Source organism: Miniopterus natalensis, chromosome 11, assembly GCF_054644295.1.
Source record: "Miniopterus natalensis isolate mMinNat1 chromosome 11, mMinNat1.hap1, whole genome shotgun sequence".
Lineage (NCBI taxonomy): Eukaryota > Metazoa > Chordata > Mammalia > Chiroptera > Miniopteridae > Miniopterus > Miniopterus natalensis.
The window spans coordinates 75271056-75290461 of NC_142091.1; the positions used below are offsets into that span (position 1 = coordinate 75271056).

At 61.4% G+C, this 19406-nt stretch overlaps 1 protein-coding gene across 1 annotated transcript; it reads right to left on the reverse strand.

Annotated features, from left to right (window-relative positions):
* Positions 1–17883: 17883 nt before the first annotated feature.
* On the reverse strand, positions 17884–18867 carry LOC107537412 (mas-related G protein-coupled receptor member F). Its single transcript, XM_016213421.2, has one exon. It carries the CDS (start codon positions 18865–18867, stop codon positions 17884–17886), a length of 984 nt encoding a protein of 327 aa, XP_016068907.2.
* Positions 18868–19406: the final 539 nt, after the last annotated feature.

The window sequence follows — 19406 nt, forward strand, 5'->3', positions numbered from 1 at the left end:
GCACACGTGGCTCCTCGCATGGGTGCAGCAGACGGCCTTGGCTGCTCAAGGCCCAGGCCGGGCACTGGGGGCCCCAGGAGTGCTGCTGGTTTGGGCGTCCTGCCCCTTGCGTGGGGGCACCGGCTTCCTTCCGAGCAGTCGGCTCGCTCTCGCCTCCTACTGGTGGGTCGAGGACGGCGGCCAGCCGGCTGCCCAGTGTTTACCTGGGTTTGTTGGCCGCGTTACCGAGAGGCATCCGTGGGCCGATGGGCACCGCGCTGCTCTGGGACTCTGAGCCTGAGCTATAGCCTGGCACTTAAAAGGAACTACGCTCGGTGCCAGGAGCGTTGCAAAGTCTGCAGCCTTATTTGGTCTGGAAACTTCTTTGCTTGGAGGAGAAGGGGAGGGAATGAGCAGGCTGCTCCTCCCGGCCGGGGAGTTTCACGGCTGCCAGAGGGTCGCCCCGTTGGTGAACTGTTCTGTCAGTTCTCCCGCATTTGGCTGCCTAGCAGCGGTCCCCCCCCTCCTCTGCAGCACCTCTTAGGGCTCCCCTCCGCTGGCGCCGAGCAGCTTACAGAGGTGTGGTTACCAGCCGAGAAACCCGCCTGCGGCCTGTGTCCCGCTCGGAATTGAGGAAACGCGTGGGGCCGGGCAGCCCTCACCGCACTCAGCCCCCGGTGCCTGGGTGCCTATCGGGCGGCGTTCCCTCCGTCTTCCGTTTCTGAGAGTTGCTTTTTACTTATACATTTTTTACTGGAGCTGCCATGTTTAAGTCGTGACTAGGGGTTGGGCTCTGACATACGTTCTCCGTGCCTGTTGGGATGGCCTTGTGGGGCTGGTTCTTTATTTGGTTAAGAAGGCGCCTCACATCAACTGCCTGTTCAATGTTAAACCAACCTTGAATTCCTGGAGTAAATCCCGCTCGGTCTCGGTGCGTCGGTTTTACGTAGGTTGTTGATGGGAGCGTTCGGAAACACTTGGAAACCGCTGTTCTGGGGTGTGCTCCGAACCCGAGGCGAGTCTCTCGATGGGGTGGCCATACTTGGATTCTTTTCATGAAATGAGGTAGAGAAACAGACCCCACCACAGGGCTTCTTATACCCCTTTATTTCCTGTTAAACACGTTTTAGTCCCCCAGACCCAGGGAAGAAGACTCCGCGGGAGGAAGGCTTCAGCTGTTGGGTGGTCCTGGCCTGAGGTGGCCCTGCTCACTGCTCAGGGTGCACAGAGCAGGCCCTGCATACGACTGTGCAGTTGGGCTTTTTGGGGGCGACTTGGGCCTGCATTGCCCCCCGCGCCCTGCCCATCAAGTCACGCACAAGGGCTGCGGCCGCTCGAGGCGAGGGCTCCCAGTTTCTAATTTGCACAGAGATGCTGTGGAGGCTGCTGTGGCTCTGGGTGGATGGAAGGAAGTTGGGGGCGGCGGTGGGGGAGCCCAGCCAGTGCCAGAAATTTCTGGCCTGTCATCTTTAGCAAATGGCTCGTCCTGGTGTCCCGGTTCCATTCGCACCCTGTCCTCAAGCCGCAAGGCCAGAGCTTGCAGCTGACTGGCGACGTCTCCTCTAGCACTAGGGGTTCGTGGGGCCAGGGCCTGGCAAGTACCATCCGGGTGCCGCCTCTCTCTCTGAACGGGGCACTGCGCCAGGGTGAACCTGTCTCTCTTTTTTAAAATTTATCTTTATTGTTGAAAGTATTACAGATGTCCCCTCCGCCCTGCTCTCGCCCCCTCCCCAGGCCTTCACCGCACTATTGTCCATGGGTTTTGCATATATGCACATAAGTTCATTGGTTAATACACCCCCGCCCCTTCCCTCTGAGGTCCCTCAGTCTGCTCCCTGCTTCTGTGCCTCTGGATCTTTTTTGTTCATCAGTTTATTTTGTTCATTAGATTCCACATATGAGTGAGGTCATGTGATGTTTGTCTTTCTCTGACTGGTTTATTTCACTCAGCGTAATACTCTCCAGGTCCCTCCATGCTGCCTCAGAGGGTAAGGGGTCCTTCTTTATAGCTGCGTAGTATTCCGTGGTGTGAATGTCCCATTCACAGCTTTTTATCCACTCATCTACTGATGGGCACTGTCTCTTGTTCCCACGGTGCAGAGATGCCAAGGCAGGGCCCTGCCGCCCAGCACACTCGAGACCAGCGGGAGGTGCAGACCTCACTGGGGATCCCGTGGCCCCCACCGGAGAGGGGCAGCCCAATTTGTAGGAGGCACAGAAGGGGGACTTCTGGTCAAGATGCCAATGCAGGTCTTGCTTAGAGGCACAGCACCCCCATCTGTGACCCTTCACTGTGATACGAAAAATGGGAAAAGTTTTCAAAACAGGGAGCCTTGCTTAAAGGAAGGGAAAGACCCTTGTGATCCAGAAAACAGACGGGAACCTGGCAGCCAGAGGGTGGAGGCCGTGGGCCCGAGGCTCCTGCTGCGGCAGGATGCGGGGTGCTGTCCTGGGGGTGACGGGACTAGGAGGGCAGCTCGGAGCTGGGACCGGAGCCCGGTTCCCTGGGGCAGGGCTTTCCGATGCATCAGAGGGAAAGCGGCTGCTCCCGTTACTATGGCTACATCACAAATTTACCCAAAACGTTGTGGCCTGCTCCAGGTCCTGGGGCTCAGGAATTGGGACAGCGCAGCGGGACGCGGAGGCTCTAAAGGCGGCCCCCTGCCCGGAGGCTGAGGACTCCGGTGTCCCTGGTGCTGTGGTCGGGCTCGCTCTGCTCCCTCGCTCTCCCCGAGCGGCCTGTCCTCGGAAACCGGGAAGGTTTCCACGTTTCTGGCCTGGCTGGTGGGTGACTTAATGGCGCAGGAAGTGCTGCCGAAATGCTCCTAATAATGAGTGTGCTTGTCTCACGTTAGCTCACGCTCGCCATGCAGGGGTCTTGCCCGTTGCGTGTGTGCAGCGGGGAGCCGGGGTGTCCAGGCCTGACTCCAGGTGACTGGCATCCGCCGGCCGTATGCCCTGCTGACTGTCCTCGGGGCCTCGTGGGGCAGCGTGGGGCTGGGGCAGAGGCGACCGCTGCAGGGCCCCGGGCGGCAGGGAGCCTCCTGGAAGCTCTGACCTTGGGGGAGAGGTGGCAATCGCGTCCCAGAGTGTATGTATTAAATCACTATGTTGTACACCTTTTAAAAATCACATCATACAACCTAACCAAAAAAACAGGAAAAAAAAAAGGCAGGAGGCCATCGCGTCAGAGGTTATTTATCCGGACAGGGCATTGGACGTGGGACCGCCCTGGCCACAAGCCCACCTGCACACGCCTTCTCCTAATTCACCTGTTTCCAAAACCTCTGGCCCCTCACCGCCGAGCATCTCGGGTGCCCTGGCACTGCCCAGCCTGGGTCCCTCTGGGCCCTCCCTGGGGCCGTGGCGGGGGCAGGGAGACCCCAGGCCACATGGCCTCTGTTTCCCTGAGGAGCTGGGGTCCTTCCATCCCCACGAAGCCCAGAGCTCTCTGCCATCCCAGCCCCTGGCCGGGGCGAGTTTCAGATCTGTGTCAACCGGCATCGTGCAAACGCCTAGGACCACATCCAGCCGCGGGGGCGTGGACACGGGGTATGGTTTCTATAAACACACGCGTATCAACACATTCCTCTTGGGCTTAGTAAGCGGGCGCCCTCCCGCTGTGCACGCCCCGGACCCGCTCCCTCGGTCCACGCGCTCGCTGGTGGTGAGTCCCAAGGCCTGCTGCCCTCAGGCCACGCGCGAAGCCGGGGATCGGTCCACAGCAAGGGCGCGTGAAGGGGCGGGGGGGGGGGGATTAGCCTGCTGGATGGAGCTCCCTCCAGGGCCAGGGCGGGAGGAGAAGCCGCCCGGTGGCTCCCCAGCCGTGGGCTCCTAGGGCCAGGCTCTGCCCTGTGGCTCCTGGAAACTTCTCGGCATCTCCTTCCCACGGACAGACGTGCAGGCCCTCGCGAGCCGTGCGTGGCTCGCAGGAAGCGCCCGTGGATGTTTGTCGAGCGAAGAACAAAACTGTGAAGTTGTGAACGGAACGGGTTGTGCTAATCGCAGAAGCACATTTGCTTTTTCCAAACGAACCTCGGCCTCCAGTCTCCCAAAGAAACAAGAATGAAATAAAACAGAGTTTCTTTCAGCATCGGCGCAGAAGGTCCTCGAGTTTCAGCCCAGGTCCCCAACAAGAAACCGGGGCCTGAGTCGCCCTCCCGTCGACCTGACGGACCCGGTGCCGTCCTGGCAGCGCCGGCCAGGCCCCCGCGGCTCGCGGATAGGGCGGCCATGAGCGACGTGCGGTTGGCCGCACCTGCCCTGGGCTGACCCGTGGGGCCCGCTGACGGCCCGGCGGTTTGAACGGGGAACCTCTGCCCCGCGTCCAGGCTAAACTTGGCGGAGCCCGAAGCTTATCAGCAGGGGGGCTCCGTGAGAGAAAGGGAACACGATTATGGCGCGGGGTTCGATGCCACAGTGCGTGTTTATTTAGAGTGCGAGGCGTCATCGCAGCAAAGGCAGATTTGTAAAAGCTGATAAATACCGCAAATAATACAAATACAAAAAATCATACTTTTTTTTTCTTTCCTACCGCTCTTGGCCAAACGCTCCTCAAATGCCTTTTCACACGTCGACAGTCTGAGTACTTTGCAGAGAGAACCGAAAGAACTCTCTCTTTCTGTAGGTGGAAATCTGCTCTGCGCCACTAATAGTTTCACAGGGTTTCTTAGCTACCCCCCTAGGGCCCCCCCTAGGCCCCCCTCCCCGCCACCCCTGGTAACGTCTTGTACGGTCTCAGGATCGTTACCAAGCCAGGAAGACCCCTCTCGGGGTTTTCATAACGAACCGTGAGGTTTCTGGGCCTCGCACGTTTTCCTGTGTGTGTTTAATATGAAGGCGCCTTTGAGCTGACGACGCCCGTTAGCTCTTTGGTTGCCAGTGTCCCTGCGGTCGTGGGGACCCGGGATGTGAAGCTGGGGACACCGGGGTCCAATCAGCACAGGGCTGGACCATTCCCCGGCGTGCTTACTCAAAGGTACCCTGTTCGTTTACCTTATTATGAAAATCCAAGAGCCTGTCGACGCCCTTTTCCCCCAAATGGCTCCTTCCTCTTAATGAGCTACTTTTTAAATTGTTTTTATTTTTTAATTACAGTTGACATTCAATATTAGTTTATATTGGTTTCAAGTGCACAACATAATGATTAGACATTTATATAACTTACGAAGTGACCCCCGCCGGTAAGTCTAGCACCCACCTGGCACCGCCTGGTTATTACACTGTTATTGCCTCTGTTCCCTGTGCTGTTCTTCACCCCCACCCCCGGGCTGCTTCATGAGCGGCAATTTGTACTTCTCAGTCCCCTCGCCCTTTCCACCCACCCCCAAGCCCCTCCCGCCTGGCAGCATCCGTTTGTTCGGTGTGTCCATAAGCCTTTCTGTTTTGTTTATTTTGCTCTTTAATTGTATTTTTTTTAAAAAAAGTCTTTATTGATTTCAGAGAGAGGAAGGGAGAGAGAGAGAGAAACGAGAAACATCGATGTGACAGAGAAACACCAGTGGGTTGCTTCCTGTACGTGCCCTCGCCGGGGACTGAACCTGCGACCTGGTGCGTCCTCTGGGGGAAAGCGAACTAGCCCCCCGTGGGTGCAGGGCTCCTGCAGGGGCCCGAGGACAGGAGCACAGGCGGTCCCCTGGCCTGCAGCCAGCGACAGCTGGGTCAGGAGGGCCACAGGGTTGACTGGCTGTGGGGCAGGCTTGGGGGGCATCAGCAGGACCCCGGGGAAGGGGGGCCAGGGGCATCTCCCAGGGGCCAGCACCGGGCCAGGAGGTCACAGGAGCCACTTAGCGACAGGAAGGGGCGAGAACGGGCTAGGCCAGGGCCGAGAGCTCACTTTTGTTCTGCAACCGGAGGACCCCCCCCCACGAGAAAATTACATTTCATCTTCCCGCCGAGAGGCATTGTGCGTCCCGGACACGGGTGCTGCGGGGGAAAGGGACCCCGACAGGGGGAGGTGGGGAGTCCCTGGGGTTTCCCACAGCAGGCCAGCAGGGCTATGGGCAAGGGCAGGCAGGCGGGCAGGCGGGCAGGTGTGGTGGGTAGGTGGGCGGGTGTGCAGGCGGGCAGGTGTGCAGGTGGGCAGGTGTGCAGGTGGGCAGGTGTGCAGGCGGGCAGGTGTGGTGGGTAGGTGTGCGGGTGTGCAGGTGGGCAGGTGTGGTGGGTAGGTGTGCGGGTGTGCAGGTGGGCAGGTGTGCAGGCGGGCAGGTGTGCAGGTGGGCAGGTGTGGTGGGTAGGTGTGTGGGTGTGCAGGTGGGCAGGTGTGCAGGTGGGCAGGTGTGCAGGTGGGCAGGTGTGCGGGCGGGCAGGTGTGCAGGTGGGCAGGTGTGCAGGTGGGCAGGTGGGCGGGTGTGCAGGTGGGCAGGTGTGCAGGTGGGCAGGTGTGGTGGGTAGGTGTGCGGGTGTGCAGGTGGGCAGGTGTGCGGGGGGGGGGGGGGGGGGGGCGGGTAGGGGGCTCCCCGCCGGGGCTCTCAGGCGCCCGCCTCCTCGGTGTAGGCGGAGGGGGTCCCCTGCCCTCCAGCTGGGGGGGCTCCCGGGAAGCCGCGGGCGGGGCTGGCGCTGCTGCTGGGGGGGGGGGACTGCGCGCCAGGCCGCGGTGCAGCCAGGAGGGGGGACCCGCAGAGGCCCGGGGGGGGGGCGCAGCCGAGGACCAGCCGCCGGCGCCGCGGGCCCTCCGCACGCGCACGGACAGGGCGGCGCTGGACGCGGTCCCCGCGGGGCGAAGATGCCCGAGACAGGGCGCCGCGCCCCGCGCCCCCCGGAGGCACCCGCCTCGTCCCCGCGCCGCGGCTCCCTGCAGAGGGCGGCGGCCAGCGCGGGGGACCGGGGACCGCGGGCTCGGCCCCCCCCACGCGAGGGGCTCCACCCCCGGCGCGTCTCCAGGGCCGCGGGGCGGCCACGCAGGGCGGGGAGCGCGGGTGGGCGGCCGCCAGGCGCGGGACCGGGGCACGCGGGGCGTCCTGGGCGTCGCGGGTGGGCGCCCGGCACCCGGCGGGCCGCGGGGGGCCCACGCGGGGCCTCGCTGTGGCCCAGAGTCCGGCTCGTCCTGTGGGAGGGGCGGGCGCGGGGTTTCGCGCGGCAGGGACCAGGCGCTTCTGGGACCCCCCTGGCCCCCTCCCCCCCGTCCCCTGCCCCTCCCAGGGTCGCGCGTGGGGCCCTCACGCTCCCGGCAACAGGCCTCGCGTGGCCCTGTCCCCTCTCCAGGAGGTCCCCGGCGCCCCTGGACCTGCCCCTGGGCCCACCTTTGGGTGCCCACAGCTGTCGGGCCTTTTGCCAGGTGAAGAGCCTCTGTTTGTTTCCAGGTTTCCTTTTAAATCATGAATCGGTGTCCGTGGCCTTTTATCAAAGGTTCTTTCTACATCTATTGATTGTGTCATTTTTTCTCTCTCTCCTGTAATCTTCTCATCCTGAAAATTAAAAGGTGGACCCCAGGGCGTGGCGGGCGTGGTTCAGTGGCTGAGCGTGGCGCGGGGACCAGAAGGTCAGGGCTCAGGCCTGGGCTGCAGGCGGCGCCCCGAGGACTCTCACCTCTGAGGCTTCTCTTTCTTATTTAAAGCCAAATAAAGTCATTTAGGGCCCCCTCTTCACCTCCACCCCGCTCCGCTCCCTCACCCCGCATTGGCCGGGAAGTGTGTTTAATTCCCGTACATGTGGTTGGGATGTAGAATTCTTGCTGGTTTTGGTTTTTATTTTATTTTATTTTGGTCAGCAATAGTTTTTAGGATACGCATAGGTGACTGTGTGGAAAAGTAGCTTTTTTGTGGTTTGACGTTTTATCGCCCCAACCAGCGGGGCCACCCCACCCGAGCAGGGTGTGTGGTGTTATTTTTTATGAAGGTGAAAAAATTCCCTTCCTGTTTTTCTGGCTGTTTTTAATCATAAATGAACAATAAAATTTATTACAGTTTTTTTTTCCCTGCATCTACGGAAGTTTTCTTTTGTTTCCTCCCTTAGTCTATTTTTGTGGCGAATACATAGGGATAGGCTTCCTGACGCTCGCTCACCCCTATGTTTCTAGGACGAGTCATTTCTAGCTTGCTCTGTTTCCCCCCTGCCCCTGTGCTCTGATTTCTTTCTTTCTTTTTTTTTTTTTTTTTTAGCAAATTTCCATCCACGTTTGTAAGCGAATGGGCCCATCACTTTCCCTCCTGGTGCAATCTCTGTTTTTTATGTTAAAGCCGCAAGGTTTCCCTGGCTCCCTAAAACGATGCGGAGAGATCGCCCCTTTTCTTTCTGCTCTAGAACAGTTTGTGTCCTGTAAGGATTATCTTTCTTTGAAGGTTTGGCAGAAGGTGACACCATCTGGTCTGGTAATTTTTATGTGGCAGTGGACGTGCGCAGCCTGGAAAAAACCCTACAACTCCAGTTTATTTAACGTTTCAGGCCTGCTCAGCGGTTCAGTCTCTTCTTGAGTGAGAGCAGGTACTATGATTTTTCTAGAAAGCTGTTCCTGCTTTCCGGTTTCCTGCTTACTGGTATAATACTTTTATAATTTTTAAAAGCTTCATTCTATCTGCCCATTTTTATTTGTGCCTTCACTTCTTTTCTAAAAATATGTTTTTATTGATTTTAGAGTGAAAGGAAGAGAGAGAGAGAGGGAGAGAGAGAGAAACATCGATGACGAGAGAGTCATTGATCCGCTGCCTCCTGCAAGTGCCCGACTGGGGATGGAGCCCGAAACCCGGGCACGTGCCCTGACCGGGAATTGACCTGGTGACCTCCAGGTTCACAGGTTGACGCCTAACCACTGAGCGACACTGGCCGGGCTTCACTTCTTTTTTCCCCCCTTTGTCAGTTTGCTAGAGGTTTGTATTTTGAGAACTGTTTTTTTTCGTTTTGTTTTTGTTTTTTAAAAAACAAGCATCTCTATTGTGTCTTTGCTTCCAAGCTCCATAGGTGCCCTGTGGCTACCATCAGAATTCTCTTCTTCAAATAATATTTATCAGACTCATACTATGTGCCAGATACATACTGATATATATATATATGTATCTCACATATACAAATACAATGTGCACATGTACATACAGCACACACAGCCATACACATGTATAATGCAACATGTAAAACATAGCGCATACACACACGCACACACACAGAGACCTGCGCAGTGCATGTAGAAATGTGCACGCACACGGCACACACACAGCAATGGCCACGACGGACAAAGCCCGTCTTCAGAGAACGGACAGCCCAGTGGAGGGAACACGCAGTCAGACGCAGTGACCCGCTGCCACCATGGGAGGGAGCTAACAAGGTGGGGACTCGGGGCGGGTGGGGCCTGGGGGTCCTGAGGGGGGAGGGCAGCTGGGAGAGGCCAGATGAAGGGGAGCCCTGAAGGGCTGATGGAGGCTCCTCCAGGCTGGGACCCCTGCTCCCCTGGCCCCTCCCTATCGGTCTGGACCCGATGCCACAGGGCTCGGTGGACACCGTCTACTCAAAGGCCACTCTGGGGAGTCTGGGCCACTCTCCCGGGAGGAAGGTCGCGGGCTGAGTGGACAGGGTGGGGATGCACTGTCCTTATAACATGGGGCTCCCAGGCTGACGTCCCCCACCTCCCCCCACACATCGAACTCAGCTGCCGTACCTGCTGTGGGTCAGGGGTTCGGGGGCCTGGACAGGGGCCCTGAAGCACCCGGGCCTCTTCCTAGCGGTGACTGGGCCAGTGCTGTCCAGGTCCTGGGGCGGAGGGCAAGCAGGCAGACCTGCCGCCTTCCTGGAGATGAGCTCGGAGGGGAGATGGTCGGTAAGCAGGAGGAACGCAGCCTCCGACGCGATGACTGCTCCCGAGTGGGGGGCGGGGGGGTCTGTCCTGTGAAACTAACAGATAACAGCCGGTCGGGGGGATGGGGCACCAAGCGGGGGAGGGGCTGGTATGTTAGGTGGGGCGGCTCCAGAAGACCCTCTGGGGGGGGACACTCAGCAGCAGAGACCCCCCAATGCACCGAGGAGCCAGCCGTGGACTCAGGGAGGGTGGTGATGCGGTGACCTCCTGAAGGTGGTGGTTGTGATGGGGCAGAGAAGCGAGGCAAGAGGCAGAGGGTTTATTTGTTGTTTTCGTTTGTTTTTTTAGGAAGGACTTGACTGAATGCTTGTGTGTGGATGGGAGTGATTCAGCAGAGAGGGAGAAACTGATGATACAAGAAAGGGGCCCCTTGGCGGGGGGGGGGGGGTGAGAGGCGAGGGGACCGACATGGCAGAGGGGTGGGCCCAGCTGGGGGCTGGGGGCTGGGGGCTGGGGGCTGGGGCACCACCCGGGAGAATCGGAGGATCCAGCCGTGGTTGTGGGATAGGAGGTGGGGAGATGACACTGCTGTTTCTTAGGCGTCCCCTTTTTCAGCGGAAGTAGAAGGGAGGTCAAATATTGGGATTGAGGAAAGAGAAGAGGGGTTTGGGAGGCTTGAAGAGAGAGGAGCCCTTATCCTGACTGCTGTGAACTGAATTGTGTCCCCCTCAAATTCACCTGTCGAAGCTCTAACCCCCAGTGCAACTGTATTTGGAGATGAGGCCTATATGGAGGTAATTAAAGTTAAACGGGGTCATAAGGGTGGGGCCCTGACCTAATGCGATTAGTGTCCTCTTACGAAGAGACACCAGAGGGCCTTCCCTCCCTCCCTCCCTCCCTCCCTCCCTCCCTCCCTCCCTCCCTCCCTCCCTCCCTCCCTCTCCCAGCTGAAGCCAAGAGGAGGGCTCCAGGGACCAAAGGGTAGGCACCTTGATCTCAGACTTCCAGCCTCCGGACCTGTGAGAAAGAAACGCCTGTTTTTGAGCCACCCTGTCTGCTGCGTTTTGTTACGGCACCTGAGCAACCGAAGCCCTGGCTGAAAGGAACTCACGACCTGTGAGCAGTTCCTGATAAAAGCAAACAACACATGCACTGCATCGAAATGGACCACGTGGTTCTTAACGTCCGGCATCTCCGCAGTGATGGGACCCGTGCAGTGGTCAGGGACGTGCATGTCTCGGTCACACCTGCACCAGGTCCCGGCACACAGTAGGCGCTCAATAATGCGGAGTGGCCCCCAGGCTAAGTGCTATGCTCTGTGCCCCCCTGACTCCCCGGCCGGCCCTCCTTCCCTCTGCACGGTCTCCCCACGCCCGTTCAGGTGGGGTGTCACTTGGGCTATGAGGCTCACAGCTGGCCTGTGTCTGACATGACCCCTCTCCTTGTCCCCCGGGTCCCTAGCACAGCGCCTGGTGTAGCAAATGCTCAGTGATGACTCGTTGACAAATGACGGCTTAAAATACAGACTCTGTTGGGTTAGCTTTGGTCTAAATTCCTGTCCTCTAAAGTTTTGTCTGAATTTTGTTGATTCCACTGAAGACGGATGGAAATGTGTTATTTCCCACGACTGCTATTATTGTGCATTTCTACTTGTACTTTAAAGATTTTTTAAAATTGCAAAGATAAAACACCAGTCATATTTTACAAGATTTGAAAGGTAAACAAGAGGTAAGGCCTTGCCCTGCCCTCACCCTGATGTCACTGTTGAGGGTGTGATCACATCCTTGAAGGTTTTCTTCTGTGCATTTATATACACATTTTTTTTACATGAGTGAAAATATATTGCCCGGTTGTTTCATAAGCTGCTTTTTCAAAACCTAATTGTCTGTCTTCTCCTTAAGTTGTGTCCCCTGGCACCTGCACGTCTCACCTTGGCCTGGCTCTGCCATCACCACTGGTGGGGGCTCTGCATGTGGCAGCACCCGTGGGCGATATGAACTTGAAGTTGGTGTGAGGCAGCTTCATTAGCCCCGTGTAGAAGATTCAGGACCAGAGAAGTTGAGACACCTGCCCGGGTCACCGAGCTCACCTGGGGCTAGCGGGGCCGCAAGGCATCGCTAGTTCCCACCATGCTCGCCCACCTCCACCCAGAGTGAAAACGGGGGCCTCTCACCCGCTCCCGATGCGGCGCTCAGTCCTTCAGGGAAGGGTGGCTGCCCCTCTGAGCTCTGGCGCTCCGACCCTTCGGCAGGTTCCCTTGGCCCAGCCTTTCAGCTTCCTCCTCAGTCTCCCACCTGGGCCTCAGAGGAGCCCGGTCCCCAGGACCCTTCGGAGAACCTGGGTCCCTCTGTGAAGCCAGAGGGGACTTGAGGTATAAATGCAGGAAGGGCCCCCACCCACCGGAGGCCTGCGAAGAGCCAGCGGGGGCTAATGGGCCCGGCCAGGGGCGCCCTCGGCTCCTGCCCAGGGGAGGGCTGGGGGCCTGCGGGGAGCCATAGGAGACTCATCCCTCCCCCATCCTTCCTGGAGGCCGCCTGGGGCAGCTGGCTCCGTTGTCGGGACTCAGGGCAGGGCAGTGGAGGGAACAGGCTCTTGTGGGCTAGGAGAGGCCATTACATCCGCCCCAGCTGCCGGCACGATGGGCCTGCCCAGGGCTCTGCACACTGAGTGGGGCGGGGGGAGAAAGGAGCACTGCACCTGGAGTCCATGTCTGAGTTCTGCCACTTGCTAGTTGGGGACCATGTGGTTTAGGTGACCAGAGCGTCCAAGTCCTCGCTGAGCTGCTTGGATGCCCTTCGCCCTCCCTCAGCTCCGCCGAGAATCAGGGGACGTCGGCCAGCGGCTGCACCAGACGAGAGGGAGGGATGGGTTTGGTGAAGAACCCGGATTACCCTGGGTCCCTCCAGGGCAGGGTGGGGGCTGACACAGCACCTGTATCACCTGGCACACAGGTGCCAGGCCACCTGCCGCACCCGAGCAGGTGCTGCGTGCTGGGCCGCTGATGTCTGGGCTCCTGGAGCCAAGTGTTCACCCTCCTGCCCTGCCCTGGAGAGGAGGGGGGAGTGTGGGACGCATTGGACTTCAGCCTTGGAAACAAATGTGAGCGAGGAGAGGAAAGGTGGGGCCTCAGACGTTGACACTGTGACAAACCCCAGATCCACCTTGGTAACAGAGGGGAGTGAGGACTGGGAGGCTCCACTGTGCCATGGCCGTCCCCACGTGACGGGGACCGTCCTGATTTTACAGGAACCGCCTGGACTGTCACAGGCTTTTATTCTGGGCTTGCTGAGCTGGGGCCATGGTGGACGTCCTGCCTCCAGGAGCCTCTCCCAGGACAGTTGTTTTCATTGCTCCTGGGTCCCATGGAGGCCCTCACAGCGGAGGCCCGAGGGAGGGCTGAGGCCCCGAGACCCATGCCCCAGTGAGAGCACCCATGCCCCAGTGAGAGCACCCATGCCCCAGTGAGAGCACCCATGTCCCAGTGAGAGCACCCATGCCCCAGTGAGAGCACCCTGGTCCAGGGTTTAGGCTCAAGGCCTGTGACTCAGCAAGGGGCCTGGTTTTGGTTACTAGTTCATGGAACTGATCGCAAACAAGGGAGCCAAATACCATTAAGGTCCTTGCAGGCTGTTGGACCGAGAGGCTCAGTTCCTTGCTGGCTGTTGGCCAGAGGCTGTCCTCAGCTCTCAGACCCGCGGGTTGAGGGGAGATGCGCAGGGTGTCCTCCCCACCCTCCTGGCCACGCCCCCCGCTCCAGGGCTGGCGTGTGACTGGGGCCTGACCAGTGGGTGCAATCACTGGGGCTTTTGTTCAAATCCTCAGAGAGGGGACCCCCTCTTTCTGCTGGGATCGCTGAATTCGTCAGCTGTAAGCCAGGAGCCGGCCATGTCGGAAACGACCTCTCTGGAGCGGATGGACACGGCCCACGCATTGGCTTGGGGAAGACACGCTGTGCCCGTGTCAGAGGTCACCGACGGTGTGTTAAATAGGTACGTGTGACTGTGCGTCAATCAGACCGCAGTTAAACCAATTAGAAAGGCTCTCGGAGAACATCTGCCCGCGGGCAGGCCTCCGAGTTGCCAGGAAACTCCGGCTGGCATTCCGACGCGCTGAAGCAGTTTTCCATGAGGCTCGGCTCCGTGAACTGTGCCCTGTTGTTTCCTCCAAGCCCCTGCTGGCGGCTCTCCAGCCCCCTCTGGCTTAAAATAGGCTGTTTTGCTCTTGCTCCCAGTTGTCCTGATCCGGGAGGATCTCGCCTGTGTTTGCACAGCGTGGGCCTCGTCAGCGTGTGCTGAGGGCGCGGCTGCCTCCTCGGACCTGGCTTCACCTCGGGCGTCGGGAGGCTGGGCCAGAAACGCGCCGTCCCTCCGTCCTGCCTCTGCCGGAGCCCGGGGTCCCTGGGAGGGAGGGATCCTCTCGGCTGAGGGCTGTGACCCAAGCTGTGCTTATGCCAGAAGATCTGGGGTTTTAAAATTCTGGCAAACACTAGGAAACCCGAGTTATCGCAAAACCAGGGCGGACGCGGGATTGGAGAAAGCGGGCGGCCTGCTCCCTCTCCCCGGGTAGGAGGCAGGAAGGGGCCCGGCTTTCGGGCTTTGTACTCGCTGGGCCCCCTGCCGAACACGTGTCTGCCTCCCACCCCCACATCGATTCAAATGCCCACAGCCTGACACAGGGCTGTCCCTTTGGTCTCAGCTGAGTGTGGAATCCAGCAAGGACGTCCGGGGTGTCCTTGGGCTGTGATAGGCATCCCCCCGAACCCCAGCTCCCCATGCGTGCTTTGCTGGTGGGAAACACACAGGTCAGGGGCCTGAGCTTCCAGGGAAGCGAGGTGGTCCCTGCCGGAGCCTGTGGCCGGTGACTGGGGCTCCAGCCAGGGCCGGGCACCTGCCGGGACTGACCTTGGGAGAGGAGCTCCGTCTGCGAGCCCGGCTCCCACTGTGGGCGCTCACAGCTGCTGAAGATGAAATGAGATGTGTGGGCGGAGCTCGTAGCACAGGGCCCACTGCACACAGTAGGCCCTTCCCTGATGAATGGCAGTCACTGCCTTAATCACCTGTGCCAGGGATGGGCTGCTCCCGGGCATGTCCCTCCTTCCGTGGCCACCGCCCCATCCCCTTCGCCTCCCTCCCCTTCACCTGCCCGATGCCTGACCGCAGTATTGAGGACACCAAGGCACAGCAAGACCGAGGTCCCGCGGCTGGTAGGTGGTGCACCCCCTTTCCGAGGCTTGCTTTGGACCCGCCCGCCCATCCCCTGCATTGTCTGACAGAGTGGGTGGGCTTCTGGCCCGTTCATTTTCGCAGAGAGGGTGGCGATCCGGACTATGAGAAAGGGCAGAGCTCCGTCCCTCCCCGGCCCACCCTGCGTGTCCCAAGGGGGTAGAAAGCCGGGCTTGGTGACAACCGGGGGAGCCGGGCAAGGGCACTGGCCTTCTTTCTTTGTCCTTAGTACAAACAGCGGTACCCACTGCCCGAAACTCAGTTCTGCGGACCAGTGGTTGTCAGGGCAGATGGCTAGACGGCTGGCTCGACAGTCTCGGGGTGAAAATCCGTGACGCTCGGGGCCTGAGCCTCTGGCCTGCACGAGACACCCAGAGGGCAGGCTGGTGGGGGGCGCTGGGGCCCAGCTGTGCTGCCTTATGGGTGGGGCGGGAGGACAGCCCATGGCCCATCCCTGCCTGGCTCCGTGGGGCGCTTGAATAGTTAAACACTGGGGGAGCGGGGAGGGAAGTGGAGGCTGCTCGTGGTCATCCGTGGGCCTCCCTCCACTAGCCCAGAGGTGAGGTGGTTCAGGGCGTGGGCGGGAGGTGCAGAGATCCTCCTGGGACCGTGGGTGGCCGGGGGAGAGGAGGGCTTGCTCCCTAGACAGGCTGTAGTGATCTAGTGATTGGCACACGGGAAGTGTCCCCTGGCTGGGAGGGGCCCAGATCCTGGCGTTCACCCCTCCCCCTCCCCAGCCTGGCACCTGTAAGGACGGATTCACGATCATACCCAGGCCCAGCCCTTTGCTCACCACCAGGCCTCGGTAGTGGGTGAGGGATGCCCACCCACCCACCCACTGGGCGTGGGCTCTGAGCCTCGGCAGCGAGGCCACTTCAAGCTCCTGGTTGGGGAGGGAGCTCCCCACAAGGGCTCTGGGCTGGAAGCCTGGGGTGGGTGTCCCCCAGGAAGAGGCAAACTCCGGGCACTGAAAACCCGGGCCCCCAAGTGCCCCCTCAGCCAGCTTCAGGCCTGGGAGGCGTTGTGCCATGAGGAATGATCAGGGAAGCTTCTGGGTCCTGGTTGGCCCCCTCACGTATGTCCTAGGACCCTGCCTGGCTTCTCTGAGTCCCCAGACATGACAGACGTGGTGGACCAACTCTGCTCCCCTGGAATTCTCTGGGTGGCCTGGGGAGGTGACCCCAGCTGCTGGGAGAAGGGCGGGTGGGCACCTGACCTCCATCAGCTGAAGCTCTGAAACCACAGGGGGGCCCCCTCTCTCCCCAGGTCAGTGGCCTTGCTGGCAGGGACTGTTGGGCATGGCTGGGACTGTTGGAAATGAGAGCTTGGGAGCAATGGCCTGGGGTGGCCAAGAGAGTGGCCCTTGGGGACGTGCACGTGGGGATCAGCTTGCAGCCCCTGCGCTGGGGCCACCAGGGTAGGATGCCAGCCGGGGGTGGGAGGTGCCCTCCCTTGATGGGCAGTCCACTCAGCTAACCACCCCTCCTGCTCAGAGCCTGGACACGGCCCTTGGGCCCCCTCCTGGCTCTGAGGAAGAGGGGCCTGCCCCTGACCTGGCCTCTGGTGCCCCTGCCCTGCTCTCTCTTTGGGCCCATGAAGTGGCAGGGTCCCCAGAGCTTCCACAAAGGAGCTGGGGGCCGTGCTGGACCCCAGGAGCCCAGGGTGGGGCTGACCTGAGGCAGGGGGCAGGCAGGGCCCTTTCCTGCCGTCTCCTGGGAGGGGCCCCGGCTTCTGTGGTGAGGTAGGGAGGTGCCGGCACAAGGGCAACCCTGCCTCAGGGCGTTTGGACAGGGCGGGGTGGGAGAGGGTGCAGCCCCACCCCAGGGGGCCTCCGTGTGGACATCTGTGCCCCTCACAGGCAGAGCCCGGGCAGCCAGCACAGGGCCTGGCGCCAGGTAGACGTGATGATAACCGAGGTCCCCGGGGGAGCACGGCACCTGGGTGGTGAGAGAGGGCACCCGGGGCATGGCGCGTGTCGCCGAGGACCAAAGCTCACCTCGAGAGGGAGCATGTCGGGGGGGGGCACAGACCATCGGAGGGGAGGGGGACCAGCCCGGAGAGGAAACAGCTGCGGGCGGAGCAGGTGGCGGTGGGGGAGGGGTGCATGGAAAGGCCGCTGCCCGGGAACCTTAGCGGGGGAACAAGACCACGGGCAGGACCGAGGCAGTAAGATATAAAACCTTTATTGACGTACGTTTATTTCATAAAACTTCCTTTGGCTATACGGGGTCCCTGTGCTTGGAGGTGGGCTCGGTGGCCAGGTAGAGCCAGTGCCCACTTTCGGGTGGGGCCCGGGCCCCAGAGACAGCCTGGGTGGTCTGCAGGCGCCGGGGTACCGGGAGGACAGCAGCCGAGACACACCCCGTGCTCCGTGCTCCGGGAGGGTGCTGGGGCCCGCTGGCATGGAGCCAGCAAAGAGGGTGACCTACCCCAACTGCCCGGGGTCCTCCGTCTCCCCCCTGCTCGCTGTGACCAGAAACACACCCATTAAAGTCACCACAGGGTTCATCGAGGGGGCAGGGGCGCCACCTGCAGAAGGACTGAGCCACTAGGCAGGTTACCCCCCACCCTCTCCCGTGTAGCTCCGTTTGTTCGGGTCCACCCCACGGCGGGAGGAAGCCGGTTGTGTCCTTTTCAAGGGGAACTTGTCAAAAGGGGCAGCAGGTGGCCCCTCTCCCCTCCTCTCTGGACCAGCCTGGGGCGAGGAGGGCCCTGCCACCCGGGACGCCTTCTGCGCAGTGGGCCGCGGACGGAGGAGAGTGGCCGGGTGGGGGCGGGCCCGGCGAGGCCACGGGTCTGCTTGGTCCCTCATGGAGCCTCCAGCCCGGTGAGAAGGGGTCCTGGGGGGCGGGAGGCAGGCTTTCCTGTCCTGGGGCACCGGGGCGGCTGCCCAGATCCTGTCCCCGGGAAGGGTCTCTGGGGGTCTGCTCGCCCGTCTCCCCCGCAGGTGCCCACCCCTCAGGAGGTGTTCCCGGGGGGGCACTGCATCTCCATGGTGACCGTGTTGGGTGTGCCGCCCCCGGCCTCCCCGAGCTCGGCCCCGTCACGCAGGGCCCGCTGGAAGACCACCCTGAGGGGCTCCCACAGCCGCTGCGACTTGTCCCTGCCGGCCAGGAAGTAGACGACGGGCTTGGCGCTGCTGTTGACGCAGATGCACAGGTCGGTGACGTACTCGGGGAAGGGGGCCGGGATCTGGAAGGCCCAGAAGAGGAACCAGTCGATCCCCAGGTAGATGGAGGACACGAGGAAGACCGAGACCACGGCCAGGACGACGTGGTTGAGCTTGGCGGAGCGCTGGCGGCGCCGGGCCCGGCACTCCACGTGCAGGACGAGCGCCAGGCAGGGCAGCACCATGAGCGGGCAGAAGACCAGGAAGAGCAGGACGCCCAGGAAGATGTCCGTGTGCCTGCAGGCCGCCCCGGCCGCCTGGCGGCCCAGGAACGCGCAGAAGTAGTTGTGGATGCCGGTGACCAGGAGCGACAGGGTCCAGAGCAGGGCGCACACCACGGCCGACAGGCGCTTGGGCCGCTGGCGCCAGTACCAGGCGGGGAAGATGACGGAGAGGCAGCGCTCGCAGCTGACGGCCGGCAGGAGGCTCACGCCCGCCACGAAGGTGCAGAGCCCCAGGACGCGGCCCACGGCGCGCACGTACTCGGCCAAGGCGCCCCGGAAGCCCCCGGTGCTGAGCGCGGACAGCACGGCCTTGCTGGACAGGTAGCCCGCGTCGGCGCCCGCCAGGTGCAGGAAGTACACGGAGAAGGGGCTCCTCCTGATGCAGAAGCCGAAGAACCAGAGCACCAGCCCGTTGCCCGCCAGGCCGCACAGGCAGAGCAGCAGGAAGATGTAGTTCATGACGGGCGGAGGCGGCAGCGGGGCCAGCTGCTGGATGGTCAGGAAGCCGCGGCTGTAGAGCTCCGGGGCCTCGCTCAGGCCGGGGCACATCTGCGCGGCCGAGGGAGGGGACCCAGTGAGGCCGGCGGCGGGCCCGGCCCGGAGCCCCTGCGCCCCTCCCTGCTGACCTGTAGAGCCGCTGGCTCTGGGGCGGCTGCTTGGCTCCAGCTAGAGCGGGCGAGGCCCCTGGTTCCATAGGGCGCCGCCACCCTGTGACCCCGAGCCTGAGCTGGCCGCCCACAGGGGTGACAGTGACGTGCCCATCCCTCATCAGGCCCTGGGCCGCCCACCGGTCAGAACAGACACTGGCTGTGCAAGGTAAAGGGGAGCCGGGGAGCTCCCCGGGCGGGGGGAGGTGGGAGAGACAGGGCCAGGGAACGCAGTGCTGGTCGGGGACCGTGAGAGGGTGGAACCTGCTGCCGGGGCTGGTACTGGGCGGCTACGGGAGGAGAGGGCGCACTGCGCGCACGATGGTATCCTATCGATGCGAGTGGACGGTGCTACGAATGGGGATGTCCTTGTTCATCGAAGGTGCGGACGACATCCGCTCTGCTCGGGGCAGGGCAGCTCCGGGTCTGCAATTTACTTGC

What these genes read in the sequence shown, in the direction of transcription:
- LOC107537412 (XM_016213421.2), bottom strand. Translation starts at nt 18,867, where the DNA reads ATGTGCCCCGGCCTGAGCGAGGCCCCGGAGCTCTACAGCCGCGGCTTC.